Source organism: Catharus ustulatus, chromosome 15, assembly GCF_009819885.2.
Source record: "Catharus ustulatus isolate bCatUst1 chromosome 15, bCatUst1.pri.v2, whole genome shotgun sequence".
NCBI classification, from domain to species: Eukaryota; Metazoa; Chordata; class Aves; order Passeriformes; family Turdidae; genus Catharus; species Catharus ustulatus.
In genome coordinates this window covers 12,549,110-12,565,567 of record NC_046235.1, presented here as the reverse complement: position 1 = coordinate 12,565,567, position 16,458 = coordinate 12,549,110, and the positions used below count along the sequence as shown (strand labels likewise).

The 16,458-nt window shown below is 57.3% G+C and overlaps 1 protein-coding gene across 2 annotated transcripts in view; it reads left to right on the top strand.

Annotated features, from left to right (window-relative positions):
* The first annotated feature begins 5,495 nt into the window (after nucleotides 1-5,495).
* CAMK2A (calcium/calmodulin dependent protein kinase II alpha) overlaps nucleotides 5,496-16,458 on the top strand; it is a 33,753-nt gene continuing 22,790 nt past the window's right edge. Inside the window, exons 1-3 of one of the 2 annotated variants that reach the window (XM_033073057.2) lie at nucleotides 5,496-5,769; nucleotides 11,151-11,245; nucleotides 14,084-14,143. In XM_033073057.2, coding sequence (XP_032928948.1) covers nucleotides 5,708-5,769; nucleotides 11,151-11,245; nucleotides 14,084-14,143 — 217 coding nt within the window. In that variant the 5' untranslated portion in view covers nucleotides 5,496-5,707. The remainder of the gene's footprint in view (nucleotides 5,770-11,150; nucleotides 11,246-14,083; nucleotides 14,144-16,458) is intronic. The other variant, XM_033073058.2, reaches the window with a different exon arrangement.

Here is a 16,458-nt window from a genome sequence, read left to right as displayed (position 1 = left end):
GCCAGGGAAGCCAGCAGAGCTCTGGCCCCCGCGCCTCCGGCGGGGTGCAAGCGCGCATATGTGCGCTCGCAGGAGAGCTGGCGAGGACTAAAGGGGGTAAATAGCTTTAAAATCGTTTTGGATGCATGGTGCATTTCCATTTACACAATGTGTTTTACATTTCTCCCCACAGGTTTCTCTTGGTGCAGCGTGTGTAGGCGAAGGCCCTGCTGTGAATTTTGAAAATAGTTATTTTTGTCTCTGGAAAATGAGGCCCGTTAGGACTTGTCAGCTCTTGGATGAGCAGTGTGGGCTTTCTATTTTTTTTCTTTTCCCCCCTCTCTTTCTCCCTTGCAAAATAACATTCATTTAAAATCTGTCATTGAAAGATGTGACAATTGGCAGCATGCACACTGAATACCTTTCAGTGCTCTTTCAAGTCCTGTGTGTGAGAGAGGGATGAGGATGGGAAGAAAATGACATGTTTGTATTTTTTTTTCTTTTACTCTTAGCTGGATTATTTGGGGGTATTGGGATTTTCTATAGAAACAGAGGAAAAAAAACAGCTGACAGCAAGGCAGAAGAGAGGAGGCCTCTTCTTGCAGAGCTGGGAAGGAGTTTGAAAAGCTGGAGTGTGGCGGTGTGTGCGCCAGTCCCCGCTACTCCGTGCACGCCCATCAGTGTGCCATCCCATCCGTGTGCCATCCCACCCTGCTGGCTCCCTGCATCCCTGCAGGCACATCCCAAGGACAGGATTCCGAGGGGATGCAGCTCCTCCATCAGCCCCATCTTCATCCCTGCTCCCTTAGCGTGTTGTTCCAAGAGGACTGGTCCCCATGGCATCACCTGGGTGGAGGTGAGCCTCAAGAGGGTGCTCCACATCCTCAAACTACCTCAAATCAGCCAGCCTGGTCCCTGGGGATGTGCACCTCCAGTGGGGCTGCAGCACCAGCTGCCATTTGGCAAAGCCAACCAGTTGCTGAAAATAAAGCAACACTTTGCTGAAGAAGAGGAGGCTGCTGCAGGCAGAGTCAAAGCTGAGAGCAGGGGGTGATGCTGCAGGGGCTTGGGAACAAATATTGGCTAAGGGAGAGCTGGTGCTGAAGGAAATGGGAGAGCAAGGCTGGACGTGGGGTGGTGACAAGGCTCGGGAAACAGCTTTCATTTCCATATTTATATAAATGCATCCAAGTTTAGTCCTTCTTTTATTTTTTTTTCTTCAAAAATGGAAATTTCCATGAAAACATGTTTGATTTTTCTCCCTTCCATTTTACTAACATCCCCATGAAAATGTTTGTCTGGTCTCACTTCCTCTTTCCAGGTTTGAGTCTGCCGGGCTGATGCTGGGTTTGCAGTCAGCCTGGCCACAGTGATGGATCTGCTGTCATCTGTATTTTAATTAAAAAGAGTTGGATTGTGAATCTTTGCAAGAAGAAACAGCTGAAGGAAAATCTTAGTCCCTGAAAACAAAGAGGAGAAGTAGGCAGGAGCATCTTTGGGTGCTTGGAGAGAGCAAAGCCTGCAGCTCGGGGACAGCAGTTGTCCTTCACCACTAATTCCAGCTGTTCTGTGTCTGAACATTGGGCTGGGAAAGGAGATGCAACTGCTGCCACGTGTTCTGCTCATCACAGAAATGTTCATTAATGGTCTGTGCTGGGAAGAACGCGACTATGTGCCAAAATCCCATGTTTTCAGAGAGCTGAAGTCCCCTGGGAATGTGTGCGCACTCTGGCTGCCAAGGGGTTAATGCAGCTGGAGAGATGCTCAGGCGGTGGAGTTCCCTGCACTCGGGAGATGTTTTCACAGACAGGCTGAGGCTCCCCTCCTTCCTAACCTCCCTTCAAAGCGCCTGGCAAACCCCAGCAGCTCCAAAGCCCAGCAGGAGCTGGGTGTAGGATGGGGCCTGGGAGGGATGGGGCAGGGGGATGCACCCGGGGCCACCGGGGGTGGAGGGGTGGGGGCTGCCTCTCTGTCCGCATGGACTGGCTCTCTCCACCCCGGCTGATTCCATCCTGCTGGCTGGAGCGAGTGGGAAGGGGATGGGCTGGGAATGAATGGAGTTGGGATGGGATAGAGATGGGGAGGAGGATAAGAGGAGGGTGGGGCTGGGCTGGGCTGGGCTGGGCTGGGAAGAGAAGAGGAAGGGAGGGGGATAGGAGGGGGATGGAATAAGGACGGGATGCAGACAGGACTGGGGGTACAGTCAGAGCCTCTCCAGCCCCACAGGCAACTCCCACCCGAGAGAGGGAAGAAGCCCAGTATCAGGACAGGGGATGGGCATCCCAGCAGTGGGAGAGTGGCAGAGCACCCTGAGCACTTCAGAAGGTGTTCTACATCAGGGGCACTTGTGTCCTTTCTCCAGTGCCGGTGATCTGTGGTTTTGCAAGTTCCCCTCCACTCAGATCCAGTGCACGATGTTTCCAGAGAGCCACATGGCACCCACTGAGTGTCCCCAAGTATCACGGACATGTCCACAGGAGCGTCTTTGGCTGCTGTTGGGGAGAGAGCGGCACTGAGGACCCCCTGTCTCAGCCAAAAGCAGCTTCCTGTGGTTGCAGGAGCAAGTACTGGGTCCGTAGGGATAGGGGCAGGGCACGTTTGCAAACACAGCCCTAAATGTAAATCAGCTCTCCTCACCATGGTATTTGTAATCTTACCTAAAAATAAACCAAATTCAGCTTCGCAGGGGACAGCAACCGAGCATCCCCTAGACCCCAGCTTGCATGTGAAACTTTCCCAGTAATTTTGGGATCTCTGCAACACGTAATTGGCAATCTGGCTGGTTTGGTGTGCAAGGCACTGCTGCAAGCCCTGTCCCCTGGGAGCAGGGGCACCTGCTGCAACCCCCCCAGGACATGGGGATCCTTCCTGAGCTGCCCATCCAGTGTGTTTGGGGTTCAGCATCTGACCTCGGGTGCCCACCCTAGGGCAGCCCCGTGCTGGGATGCAGAAATCAACGCTCTGCCGGCAGAGCTGGAGCCGATGTGGAGAGCAGGATCCATTTTTGGACAGGCAGCCCAGTGATGGAGCACTGGGGATGGAGGTCTCCATCAGGTGGCCAGACCAGAGCACGGCAGCAGGAGAGCGGCATGGCTCCCAAAGCCCTGCAGGAGCAAATCTTGGGATGGCTGGGAACAGACACATCCTGAGAATATCCTGAGGCCTCTGGGAGAGGACTGGGACTTCTCCCCTCTACAGGGGAGCCCCCAGCCCAGAGGTGGAAGGTTCCACGTAGAGCTCCTGCCCCCCTCAGATCGTCCCCAGGCACCCAGGATTGGGACCACGCAGCAGTTCCTGCTTGGGAAAACATTATCAGCAAAGCAGAGCATGTTCAGCACGCAGAAGTCTGACACCCCCTTACCCTCAGAAGGAAAAAATGTCGAGGAAAAGGAAAAAAAACCTCCAAACTGAATAGAGAGAAAAGCAGAGAGGGAGAAACTTTTCCTGGAGAGCAATGTCTCTGCCAGGCAGGAGAACCCTGGGGAGGGAGGCAGGGTCTTGGTGGGGAGCTTTGCCATCATCCCCTGCCCGGGTGAGGGGTTTGGGGTGTCGGGGGTGCAGCAGGGACCCCGGGGGGAAGGAGGGGACAGATCCCTCCTCCTGGCTCCGGGAGCATGCAGAGTCACGCGTGTGGGGCTGAGCACGTGTGGCAGTGTGGGGGTGGGCACGGGGAGGGGGCAGGTCACATTGCGGAGCTCACGGGGACACGAACAGCAGCGCAGGTGGGAGGGAGGTAGGAGTGAGGCAGGGGCACAGAGCCGCCCATGGGCATCCACGGGCTCTTGGGAGTGGGGGGCTCTTCCCTCTGGGGTTCCAGGGGGCTGCTGGGGGCTGGCAGCAAAACGCTGCAGGAGGAGAGCACTCCCACAAACATCCGGGTGCACCGGCCCCCACGGCAGCCCCCCACCCCCTGGCACAGCCCTGGGGTGGGGAATAAAACCCCTTTTTTTGTGGGAGCAACATGGGGAGTTGTGCAGATGCCTGGAGGCATTTAAGGGACCATGGTGTCCCCGGGGCACAGAGGGCACATCTGCATTGCCTGCATCCCAGGTGAGGGTGCCTGGTGTGCTCTGCCCACGCCAGGTCATGGACAGGATGGGTTTGGAGGCCCCTGGGGACTGTGGCCCTATCCCTGTGCCCATCCATGGCTGGGAATCAGTCCCTGCTCTGCCACCAGGGTCCCCTGGATGGGACCAGACGGGAGGCTGGGTGCAGGGATGCAAGGTGGGGATGAAGGTGGGTAATGGTGCAATTAATGGAAAAACCATTAGACCTTTCTCCTCCTCCCCCTCCTCTTCCTCACTCCGCCACTTGCTGTCCTCCTCCACTTCCACCTCCTTTCTTCTCTCCCTCTCTGCTCCTCCTCTCTCCCCTCTCAAAGATTTCTCCCTATTTTTGTCTGGTTAGAACCTTTTACTTTTCCTTTTAACCCTTCCATGTCAGCCTGAAAGGGAACTCAATCCATCTCAGCTGCCAAAGGCAATGCCCTCCCCGCCGGCACAGGGAGTCCCTTCTGCTGTGATGAGGGTCCTGCTGCTGCAAAAACATCCAGAAACGGGACAAAAGCTTAGTAGAAAACTCTTCTGGGGGAAGTCAGCAGGTGGAAAGTGCAAGGGGTGGTGTAGACAGAGGGGGTGGTGCTGGATCCCCAGTGAGGGCTGGTGGAGACTCAGAGGGAAACCCCTTCCCTGAGGTTTTGGGCCTCACAACACTTTTATTGCACTTTTGTTCTTTCTTATATTCATTCAGCACAGCAGAGAGGCCACTCAGCAACAAAAAGTCCAAGGACTGGGGGGGCAGACCTTCTTTCTATTCCCACTTTGAAACTCCCCCCTTTCTACCCTGGCTTGGGCACCCCAGGGACACAGCCCCCCAGGACACAGCCCTTTTGCACCCCTCCAGCAGTGCTTCAGGCCAGGCTGCTTCCCCTCTCTGGGGGGAACCCCAGGAGCTGCTCCATGGGAACCCCAGGGCCTCAGGCGGGATGCAGTGGGCAAAGGGGGGAGTGGGGAGCAGCCAGCCCTCTGCAGAGTGATCGGGGCCAGCCCCTCTGGGGACCCTGGCTGAAGGCGGGACGGTGTGGGGACCTGGGGACCTGCCATGGTTTCTCCAGCTCCTCCTGACACACTTCTGCTCCATCTGCTCCCTCCTGCTGCAGCGTGTGCCCATGGCACAGCCCCCAGGGCCCCCAGGAGTGCTGCTGCAGGTACCAGCAGGGCCTGTAATTTTTTTTTGGAGGGGGGATATAAGCAGTTGCTGGGGTGATAGCATCCTCCTGCAACATGGAAACCACAGTTTCCATGGAAACCTTTTTTGCCCCAATTATTTTACCACTTCCACAGCCTTTAATTTGCCTTTAATAGTTGTTTTTTAGCCGTCCCCCCCTCCGCAGCAGGTGGGTGACCCCCGGGCAGCCCCCGGGCCGGGTCCCCAGCAGGGCCCTGGTCCCCACGGAGGGCGGCGGGTTTGGGAAGCAGTTGCCCCGGCAACAGAAACAGGGCGTTTCTGGCAGCGGTGGTCACCATGGGGACGGGGATGCTGACGAAGGCTTGTGAAGCTGAGAAGACAAATTGCCCTCATCATTATCTCTGGGCTTGTCAATCAAATATATTCCCTTATTTACCTCAGCGAGGAGAGAGCCCCGGGAGCACACGGAGAGGGAGGGAGCGAGAGGAGAGCTGCTTGCCCCAAACTCCGCACTGGGAGGGAGCATTTCCAGCCCCTCGGGATGGCCACCATCACCTGCAATCGCTTCACTGAGGAGTACCAGCTCTTTGAGGAACTGGGCAAGTAAGTTGGAGATGGGGCTGGGATGCTCAGAGCAGGGCTGTGCCCTGGCTGGGAGAGAGACTCAGAGGTGCTGGGAACTGCTGGAGATGAGGGAAAGGAGGTGTGCATGGAGAGAATGCAGCGGGAATCGGAGAGGGCACACGAGTGAGGATGGGGGCTTCCAGCCCCAGACCTGCTTCTCTGTCCCTGCCTGAGTTCAGGGGCTGCTGATGGGGGTTTGGCTGGGGGCTTGGGACACCCCAGAGGTCTGGAGTTGCCTGGGAAGGGCTCGGCTGCCCCTCTTAGGGAAAAGGTGCTCCCAAAAAAGAAGGCTGCTAGCTCCCCTGGGAAGTTCTCCAGTCGGGAGGAGGGACAGGACAGCCGAGAAGGAAAGCCAAAGCAGGGAATTTATCTGTGTGGATTCACTAGGGCTTGACTAGACCTGCAAGAGATCCAATCTGCCTGGCAGACCCCAGAGAATCCCGGTGGCTTTTGGAAAGATCCAGGGCATTCCCCACCCCTGTCCCAGTGCGGGTGAGCCATAGCCCTGTCTGACCCTGCTTTCCTGCGAGGAGGGCTCAGCTCCTCTGCTCCAGGTGTCACCGTGTGTGCCTGGATCGGTGCATGTGTGTGTGTGTGTGCAAACTGGGCTGCCTGTGCACAGTGAGGGGATCCTGGGGAGTGCTGAGCACCCCAGGGTGGAGCAGGGGATGCTCCAGGTTCCCCGTGTGGAGGGATGCTCTGCGTCCCGCCCAGCGTGTGGCTGTGAAACGGGAGCAGGAGTGAGCAGGCATGTGCCTCTGTTTTGGTTTCTGTGCCTTTTTTTTGGAGCCGGTGTGTAAATCTGGGCCGTATGGCCGCTGTCCCTTTGGAGCAGCTGGCAGTGTGGTGGCTCAGGGTGCCCGTGCTCCAGAGGGGAAGCTCTGTCCATCCATAGGCACAGGGATGCTCCAACCCCTCAGCCCTGCATCGCCCGGGCACAGAGCAGCCTGTGCCTAAACGTGTGCCCACATGCACGTGGGCGTGTGAAATGGGGGCGAGGGAGAGGAGAGAGGGCAGAGATGGGAAAATGGAGAGGCTGAGGCAGGAGGACTTTGTGCTGGCTGAATGCTGCTCACATTCCCCAGCCAAACTGTGGCACCAGGGTGCTGCTACAAAGTGCAGCTCCGTGGAGGCAAAGGGACCCCCCCTGTACCGGGACACTCACATCCATCCCTGTGGCATCAGGGTGACAGAGAGGGGCTGGTGGACAACAGGAGATTGGGTTGGGGAGGGGGTCCCTGTGGCGGGCACAGCCCCAGCTGGCACTGCAGGCAGGGCCATGGGCTCCTGCCAGGGAGCTGGTGCAAGGTGCGATGTGGGACCCGCTTTTTCCAGACTTTTCTCGGCTTTTCAGGGCTCTGGGGCTTTGTGGTGGCGGCAGGGAGTGGGCAGGTGGGGCAGTGGCTGCTCCGTGCTCCGTGCCTGTGGTGAGGCTGTGGGGCTCTGGCTGGGCAGAGGTGGCTGTGGGATGTGGAGGTGAGTTTGCAGGCCAGGAGTGATGGGGGAGGACCAGGAGGGCTCCTGAAGCTATCTGGGCTGCAACGCTTTGCTGGGTCAGTGCTGAGTGGAGGGCTGAGCACCCAGGCTCAGGGACTGCCTGCATTGCCCAGCACTGTGGTGTAAAACCACCTGGACAGATGCATTTTAGCAGGAATACAGGAGCAAAGCTGGCGCAGCAGCTCGCCAGCCCCTGAGAGCATCGCCCCTGACCACCCCAGTTGTGGGGTGATGCAAGGGCAGCAGCCTCAGCTCGGTGCATCCCACAGCTTTTCCATCCACTCAACAGGGCAGGTACAACAGCAGCACTGAGGTGTTCCCGAGTTAGGGGCTTCACCGGGTTAGCCAGCGTGCTGTGGGGCTGGTTGGGGATTTTCCACTGGGATGGTTTCCAGCACATCCTGGCACATTCAAAAATCAGCGGTTTCCCATGGGGAAATTTCTGCTTCATGGGCTTAGAGGGGGAAATCAGGACGAAGTGCCGCACCTCTGCTCTGCTGCGGCAGCTGCTCACACTGGGAAGTGTCGTTCTTCCTCCGGAGAGATGCTCCCGGTGCCAGCCGGGGTGTCCTGGCAGGGCTGGGCAGAACGGCTCTCCCCGCACCAGACCCTGGCAGGGAGCAGCGTCCTGCAAGGATTCAGAGCAGAGAGGGTCCATGTTGAGTTTGCTGGCCCCAAGGGACTGGGGTGGGCTGTTGTGGGGGACACGGTGCGTCCCCAGCCTGGCTGGCAGGACGGCAGGTCTGGGTGCCAGGCTGCTGCACCCACCCTGCTTCTCTGCCGGCTCCTGGGCTGTCACCCATGCTGACAGCCGGGCAGCTGGGGCTTTGAGATGCCACTTTGGGGGCAGGCAGAGATGGGGAGGCAGATCTGCAGAGTCTGCCCAGCAAGGCAAAAACCCCTGGCACATCCCTGCAGCTCCCAAGCATGGGAGGACATCTGTCCCGAGCGGGGGACACGGAGCTGGGGAAAACCCACTCCTGCACAGCCCCCGCAAAGCTGAGCAAGTGAAGGGCTGCTCCGAGCCCCCACGCTTGCAGGAGGGAATCAGGCGGAGGGCGGGGGGCAGCGGGGGGGACGGGGAGAGGATCCTGCCCACGGCCCCCCGGAGTAGGACAAACATGAAGTGCAGCTCCATCGGCGCCTCCAAATCCGCCCCCGCAGCAGGTTCAGGGAGAGGCTGGAGACAATTACCGTGCCGAGCCGTAGGATCAGCCCCTCCGCTCCCGGAGCTGCAGGAGAGGGGGCTTATTAAAAAGGGGGGGAAAAAATATGGAGGAACAAAAAATCCCCAGCCCACACTCTTCTCTCTAGAAAGGAGATAAAATGCCTCGGAGGAGGTGTTGAAGAGAGGGAGGGCGGCAGCAGCACAGCCGGGCGCTGGCAGGGAAGGTGTGAAAAGGGAGAAGGGGAGCATCCTGGTGGCAAAGCCACTGCTTGAGCTGGTGGGGAAGGCCGTGGGGACAAGGCATGGGGTCATGCCTGGCCTAGGGACCGAGGGACAGATGCTGCAGGGCTGGGGCTCAGCAGTGCCAGGGCTCGGGGCTGCAGAAACGGGGCTTGTGCTGGGCTGTGGGTCCAACATCACCCTGCGCTGGCAGCCAGCCAGGTGACAAGGACACCTCTGTACCCGTGGCCCTGCAGGTGATGTACCCATCCCTGCTCAGACTGGGACAAGCTGTCCCATCCAAGCCAGGCAGAGATGGGGGTCCTCAGCTGCCACCAGGGTTCCCCATCTGAAGACCCAGCACCCCGTGAGTGAAGAGACACACTGCTGCCCATGGCCAGGGGACAGGACTTGATTCCTTCCTTCCAAAGGGGTTTCTTGCAGCTCAGGGGAGCTGAGCTCCCTGCCTGGCAGCCCCAGCACTGCTGGCAGTGCTCCATGAGCCCCTGGTGTGCAAGGGGATGCTGCCTTTGCCATGAAGATGCTGCATTTAGATGGAGCAAAGGAGGGATTTTTTCCCCCTAGTCTGGGAAAATCCTACATGGGACTGAGTAGCAAAGGAGCAGCCTGGCACAGGGAGCAGAGCCTGACTGGGGATCAAATACCCAATGTGAAGGGTTCCCTGGCAATGCAGACCTACTGAAAGATTCAACTGGAACAAGGATGGGGCTGTGGCAAGCATACTGTACCCCTGGGAATCCTGCACCTGCATCCAGAGTTCCATGTTCCACCCACCCTTCAGGCACACAGGGTTTTGCCTATGCTTTACAGACCACAAATAGACATTTGGTTTCTGTTAGGAAGGTCTGGAGGAGCCAAAAGCCAGGAACGCAGCTGGGGCAGTGAAACAGCTGCTTCCCACGGCTCCCCCTTTTTCGTATTCTGTTGAAATAAATAGATGAGCGAGTGGCTGTGGACACCAGGACCAGGAGTGACCATCAGTCCCCAGCCTCCAGTGAATCTGGGACACCTACACCCCTCCAGCCTCATGCTGGGTTCTGCAGTGAAACCCCGAGCTGGGGCAGAGGGACATTCATGCTTGCTGCACTCTCTGCTGCAGACTGTCCTGACACTGCAGAAACACTACATAGAGAAGATGAGTCCCAGGGATCCACAGGAGCCCACAAACCCTGCACAGTGTGGGGCTCCCAGCAGGATGAAGAGAGAGAGACCACAGGACTGCCAATAGCTCCGGTCTGCCTACCTATGGCAAGCTGGATATGAAGCATTTCGCCCACCCTTTCCAGTTAATTCTTCTCCAGGATTCAGGGATATTAACAGCTCAGCTCTTTCAGGAGCCAGGATTAAATGGCAGGATGGGGAAGCTGGGAAGCACCAGGATGTTTTCCCCCAATTCCTGCCTGGCACGTGCCATGAGCGATGCTCTGCACGGCAGCACTGGGCGCGTGGGCTGCCGGCTCTGCTGGGGCTCCATCCCCATCCCTCCACACCCGCTGCTCGCCTGCTCTCCTAAAAATCACATTCAAACCCAAATTGCCCGTCTCCACCCGCCCCCGCCGCTAAAATCAATTATCCGCCGCTCTCGCCAGCCCGCGGCCTTTTATTCCTCGGCAGGGAGCTGGAGTGGGGTGAAGGGGAGTGGAGGAAGGTGGGGCAGGAGGTGGGATTGCTTTTGATAGTTGTTATTTTAGCGATCGGAGAGGTTTGGCAGGAAAGGGAACCTGGCACAAAGGTTGTGCTCAGCAGGGCTGGAGCGTGCATGTGTGTGTGATTGCAGGGCTGCAGCTCCCAGCGTTGCTCTGGCATTGGCAGTGCCACGAGCTGGCAGGACCTGGGGTACGGGGTCCAGGGCAGACAGGAGACTTTGGAGTGTCCCAAGCACTCATGCTCATTTACCTGCCAGACCCAAGGAGAGCTTTGCACGTTGCAAGGTGCAACAGCATCCATCCCTGTCCAGCTGGGCTCCACCCTCGCAGGGTCCCCTGGGCTGTCCCTGCCTGGGTGACAGTTTTGCAGTGGGGATGATCTGGCACTGGTCACAGCTTCCAAGTCCTGCTGTGACTGAAAGCTCTGGAACAGGCAGAGCCATCCAGATTGAAGTGGCTGAGAGCTGCGTGGCAGCCATCACGGTTTCCCTTGGGAACCAGCAAATCAGTAAATCACAGCCCCTTCCCTCCTGGAAACAGGTAGGGCTGGAGGAAGAGGAGGAAAAGTGCACGGATCCGTCCCTAGGTCTGCATGTGCCTCCTCCCATCATTCCTCAGGCGCAGGGGTGCAGGGAAGTCAGCTGAGATCCTTTCGTGTTTTGCCCAAGTCCCTACCCCAGTCAGCACCTATCCCCATTCCCATCCTTGTCCCCATGCCTGTGGTTCCCTCTCACCCCACAGCCAGGTGAGGGCTGAGCTGTGCCCATTCCTACACCAAGCCCTTCACCTCTGGCTCCTTCTGCTCCCAGGGGCGCTTTCTCCATTGTCCGGAGATGCGTGAAGGTGTTGGCAGGACAAGAGTATGCGGCCAAGATCATCAATACCAAGAAGCTCTCTGCTCGAGGTAAGCACTGAGGGTGCTTTGGAGAAAGCAAGAGATGAGCAAGACTTGTGTAGTTGGGAATTTGTCCCCTCTGCATGGTGCTGGGATGATGCTTTGATGTGCAATGAGGTGGGAGGTCTGTGATTGCAATGGGGATCCCCTCATCCCACCCTGTCCCCGCTGTGGTACACACTGAGCTCCTTGATGGATGGGGTGAAAGTCCCAAGGAGGTGTTTTGGTGGCTGCTTGCTACATCCCATCCGATCACAGAAGTGCATCCACAGCCTGGCTCAGAGGAACTCCCAGACCACAGTCTGCCTCAGGAGCCAGAGGACCCCATTTCTGTCCCTGAGACCCCCCACCACCCTGCACGCACATTGCAGCAACGTGATGGTTACAGCCCTGCAACAATCAGTCCACTGCCAGCTTTGGGCTCAGGGTAGCACAGTTATTTTGGGAGCATAACCTTGAGTGGGCCCCCACTGACGCTGCATCCCTCCTCTGGGGTCTGTAAGTTTTCTTACTCATATACCTACATCAGGGAAAGGGGAGCATCCCTTCAGGTGGGGATTTGACTTCATTTCTGCCAGGAAAGGCCCTCACCCTCACTGCCATCTGCTCTGGTGCAGCACATTGGCTGTTTGCTGCTGGAAGAGGTGCTGGCGGCTCTGTCCTGGTGGGTCTGTCCCAGCTGCTCCTCAGAGTGAGACTGAGATGAGCCAGCACAGAAATCATCAAGCAGCCCTTGCCCCAAGCCAGGGACCCCTCTGCCCCCAGGCAGCTGGCAGAGGGGCTGTGATGAGGTGGATTTAAAGGATGAGGCAGCAGATGCTGTGTCCCACTCTGGCTCCTCCCTGGCTGCTGGGAGCGCAGGATGTGTGCTAGGAGGAAGCACCCTGCCAGGAGGGTTTAATTAACCTCCCTCGGTGTCTCTCCCAGTTCCACTGCTGACCTCCAAAGGAAAAACTGAAACGCAGAAAAGAGTGACAAGCTCCTTTCTGACCTGGAATTAAACCAGTATGCCTCCCACAGTGCTGCCAATGTGGCACAGCCCCTCAGGTCCTCCAGCACTGACCCCTGCCCCTCTTCAGGGATGCAGATCATTCCTTCTGAGTCAAAGGCTGGGCTCTGGGCAGGGTGTGCAGTGCTGGGCTCAGCCCTTGGCTCCTGCCCGTGTACCCCAGCTGGCAAACGCCTCCCAGTTTTCAGGGCTGCCTGGAGCAGCAGATTGAGCCGCCCTCCCTTTGCTCCCTCCTGCCTCCGCTCGCCTCCTCCAGCAGTTTGCCCCTCTCTGTTCTCTGCTGGGGTTTGTGCTGTCCCTGCAGTGCCCAGCAGTCCCCTGGAGAAGCTTCACTGGGGTTTTTTTCCCTGCTCTGCCAGCTGGAATCACCAGAGACTTTGGCTCATGGTCTGGAACCCCCCATTTCTGCAGTGCTGGCAGGGAGGATGGCACTTCCCCAGATACAAAGGGCAGGAAGGAGAGAAGTGGGGAGAAGGAGAGAGAAGCTGCAAAACATCCCCAGTCACGTCTGTTTCTTTAGGCATCCTCCTGGCTGCCAACAGAGGGGCCAGGAGGAGAAAAGGAGGAGATTTTGGAGGAAAAATGGGGTTTAGGTGTGTACAGGAGCTGGATTCGTGGGGTAGGAGAGGCTGTAACCCACCTCCCCTGAGAAGTGCTTGCTCCACTGGTCACATTGTCCCTCTGTCCCATCCCTGTTGTGCACCCCACAATGGACCTCAGTTGTGAGAACAGCCTGAACTCCATCCTCTCCTTGTCACCCTGTCCAGCCTGGGAAGGTTGTCACCCATCAGGGGAAACAATGTGGGGAGCTGAATGAGGCCACCAAGGTTATCTCAGCCTTCAGCTCAAACTCCAGCACAGGCTGCAAAAGTCACCCCAAGCCCTAGGGTGCCTCTCAGACAGGATCCTGAGCCCTGGGGAAGGCTGCAGCCCCACAGAGAAGGGGCTGTGCTGCTTTCCCCTCTCAGCAGTTGGAGATATCCAGGTTTGGTTTGATGCAGAGCGAGACTCTGGGGTGTGAACCTGCAAGGTAGCAGTGAAAGCACTGAGAGACAGAAGCCCTAATTATATCCTTGCTTGTCCTGGCTGCTGAGCTCCTGCACAAAATGCCTCCAGTCAGGCACCTCCATGCAGGGTGGCTGGGTCAGGTGTGAGCAAGGAGAGAAGCACAGAGGAAGAAACAAAATGATTTGCAGATTCATTCTGTCCCAGGGCGGAGGATTTTTTGGCTCAGCTCAACTTGCTTTGCCCAGAGCTCTGTTGTCTCACATCCCCAAGCCTGGTGAAAGCTGGGGAGTGGGACCTGTGCTTCCTGTTTGGAGACAGGCACTGGTTCCGAGATAGGGCTCTGCAGTGTAGGAGAGCAAAGCCCCAGTGTGGAATGGCTGATGATGGTGAGGGGGAGTGAAGCCCATAGCCTCATTTCATCCTGACACCTCTCACTGGCTCACTCTGCCTTCAATTGCTCACATTGAACTGTGTGGGGTCGGAAATGTCCTGGCTGATTGCCCGTGCCTGGATGAATAGAGAAAAAGGAACAGTGCTGCAAGCAAGGATAACCCAGACAAGTCCAGGGTATTTGGGAGGCGATCAGAAATTGTTCAGCAAAGAGAAGAGAGAGGGGAGAGCAAGGGATCGTTTCAAAACCAAGATTTCCCATGGCATCGATGCCTGGGGGCTTAGCCAGAGACTGCATCTGAACTTATCCCCAAATCCGTAACTCTTCAGCAAAGCAAAAAACAGCTGCTCTGTCCCCCAGGTTTCCTCTGCCAACACCTCCTCTGAGAGCCGTTGGTTCCCTTCCTCAGATCCTAATCTAGGGCCGTTGCCTCTTTCAGATCACCAGAAGCTGGAACGAGAAGCCCGGATCTGCCGTCTCCTGAAGCACCCCAACATTGGTGAGTGCACCCTGCACCCCCAGTGCTGATGCTCCACACCTGGCTTTGCTGCCCTCCCATGTCCCAGCCAGGGCTGGGGGCTCTCCATCCACAATCCAGCCTGTCTGCAGCAGCACGGACTGTTTGTCCCAGAGGCTGAGAAAGGCTCGGTGTCATTCTACAGAGCCTTCCCTCCTCTTCCTCATAGGGAACACCATCTTCAAATGGGGTCATGGGGAAAAATGTCCCCACTGGGCATCGGGGGATTGAAGTAGGTCCGGACTAACCCACTTGGCCATAGCTCCCTCAGGGAGAAGCGGAGCCCCAGGAGGCTGCAAGAGGCTATTTTTACTGCTCTCCCCCCCTCGGTGCTGTATTCCTCTGCATGCTCCAAAAAGCGGCTGCAGCTCGGAGCAGCAGCAGCAGCAGCGCGGGGCGTGTAGGAGGAGCGATGGCGGGGGGAAGCGAAGACTTTCCCACCGACCGTCCATCTGAAAGTAGCCTCCTTCGGAAAAGCTGTTTCAGGAAAACTCCTGAGCCCCTGCAAAAGACAAAAATAGGCCAGAAGGAGAGAGAGCGAGAGGGGAGGGGAAAAAACTGCAGTAAAAAAAAATCCCAAATTCCATCCTGGAAGTGATGCTGATGCAGGCTCTTGATCACTGTGAATGGTCTGGATGAACCCCCTCTTCCCTCTGCTGCACCCCAGGATGTACCGACCCCAATGAGATCCTGCAGCTTTTGGAAAAGCATTTGGTGGTTTCTGCAGCCCTCTCAACCCACAGTCGGGAGCTGGGAGGGTTCCCCTGTGGCTGAGCTCCTCCCTGGCCCCCTCACTGCTCCGGTGACCTGGATCCATCCTTCCCCAGGAGCTGCTGCAGCAGATCCAGGAAGCTAGATCCAGGGCCACTGGGACGAGCCATGTGGCTCCTGTCCCATAAATATTTCAGCTCCAAAAAAGACTGTCAGCTTCCATCTGTCTCGGGCACACAGCTGCGTGGCAGGTCTCCCCTTCCTTGCCGGGGTGCCAGACCCTGCAGCGTTCCCCAGCCTCTGCTCCAGCAGGACCGGGAGCTGTCCTGCAGGGGTCCCTCCGGAGTGTCCAGCCTCCTCTTTGCACCAAAATACATGCAGAGATTGCCAAAACCTGAAGGAAACACGTTGCAAAGTGTGTGAATAGGAAGAAGTACTAAAGCTGGAGGAACTCACTGCATGAGACCTGCAGGATGGCACCTGCAGGGTCCCCAGGTTCCCAGCTTGGCCACAGCTCTTTCCCACTGCTGTCTTCCACCCTTTCCATCACCTTCCCGTGGGGCTGGCAAGGTCTCCAAGCACCGAAACACCTCACCTGTCCCTATCCTTGTCCCCCATGCCTGCACTACCCCTTGCTGTTTGGCTGTGACCTGACAGGTTCAGAGCTGCAAAGGCTGGAAAGGGTTAAGAGCATGAGATGCTAACAAGCCCAATCTGCTGCTATTTATACCCAGGAGGCTCTTCTCCACCCCCCACCCCACACCCTCTTCTCTTTCACCCCCCTCCACTGCTCCTGCTGCCTGGAAACTTGGGCTTGCAGCTTTTCTTCTGAGCAGCAAAGGCAGCTCGTTACCCACACAGGAGCTGGAGCGAGCAGTGCCACTGCAGAGCAGCCTGGCATGAGGAAGAGGAGGAACTGCTGCTGGATTAGGCAAAACAGCCCTGTCCAGCCCTTCCAGGGGAGAAGCACCTCAGCTGCCAAGGGGCTTTGCTGTCCTTTTGTTCCCTGCAGCGAGGTGGGGTCCCTCCATCTCCCATGAGAATGCCATGCTGCAGTTCCTGCAGGAACCAACCTGTGCTCTGCATGTGCCTGCTGGAGAGCCTCACATGGAAAGCTGTAAATGGGCAGTCAAGGGCAGGCCCAAGACCCCACAGCACTGGGTGATACACCAGGAGAGAGCTGTTTCCATTCAGGGAAGTCTTGCTGTATTGGGAAAACTTTGGCTGCACCCAGACCTAGAGTTTGAACTTCAGCTGCTTGTCCTCTGACTCTCATTCTGAAGCTGTGTCCTGCTCCTGCCTTGGCTCTCAGCTCTGAGCTGGAGTGGTGTGGCCAGCACAGCTCTCTCTGACTATGGCCAGTAACAGACACTTGTAGGATCAGGCTATATTTAGAGCAACTGCTCCCTCTTATTCCTTCTTGGCTCCTGGCAGCCACAGCTTTGGGACTTCCTAAGCAGTATCCAGACCATATGCTTATGGTTACGCTGGCCCTATCTGCATCAAACTCACCTAATCCCCCTGAGAACACTTTGGCTTCTGTGCAATCCCAGCCATGATACCCTCAAATCCCTCCCAGGTGAGAT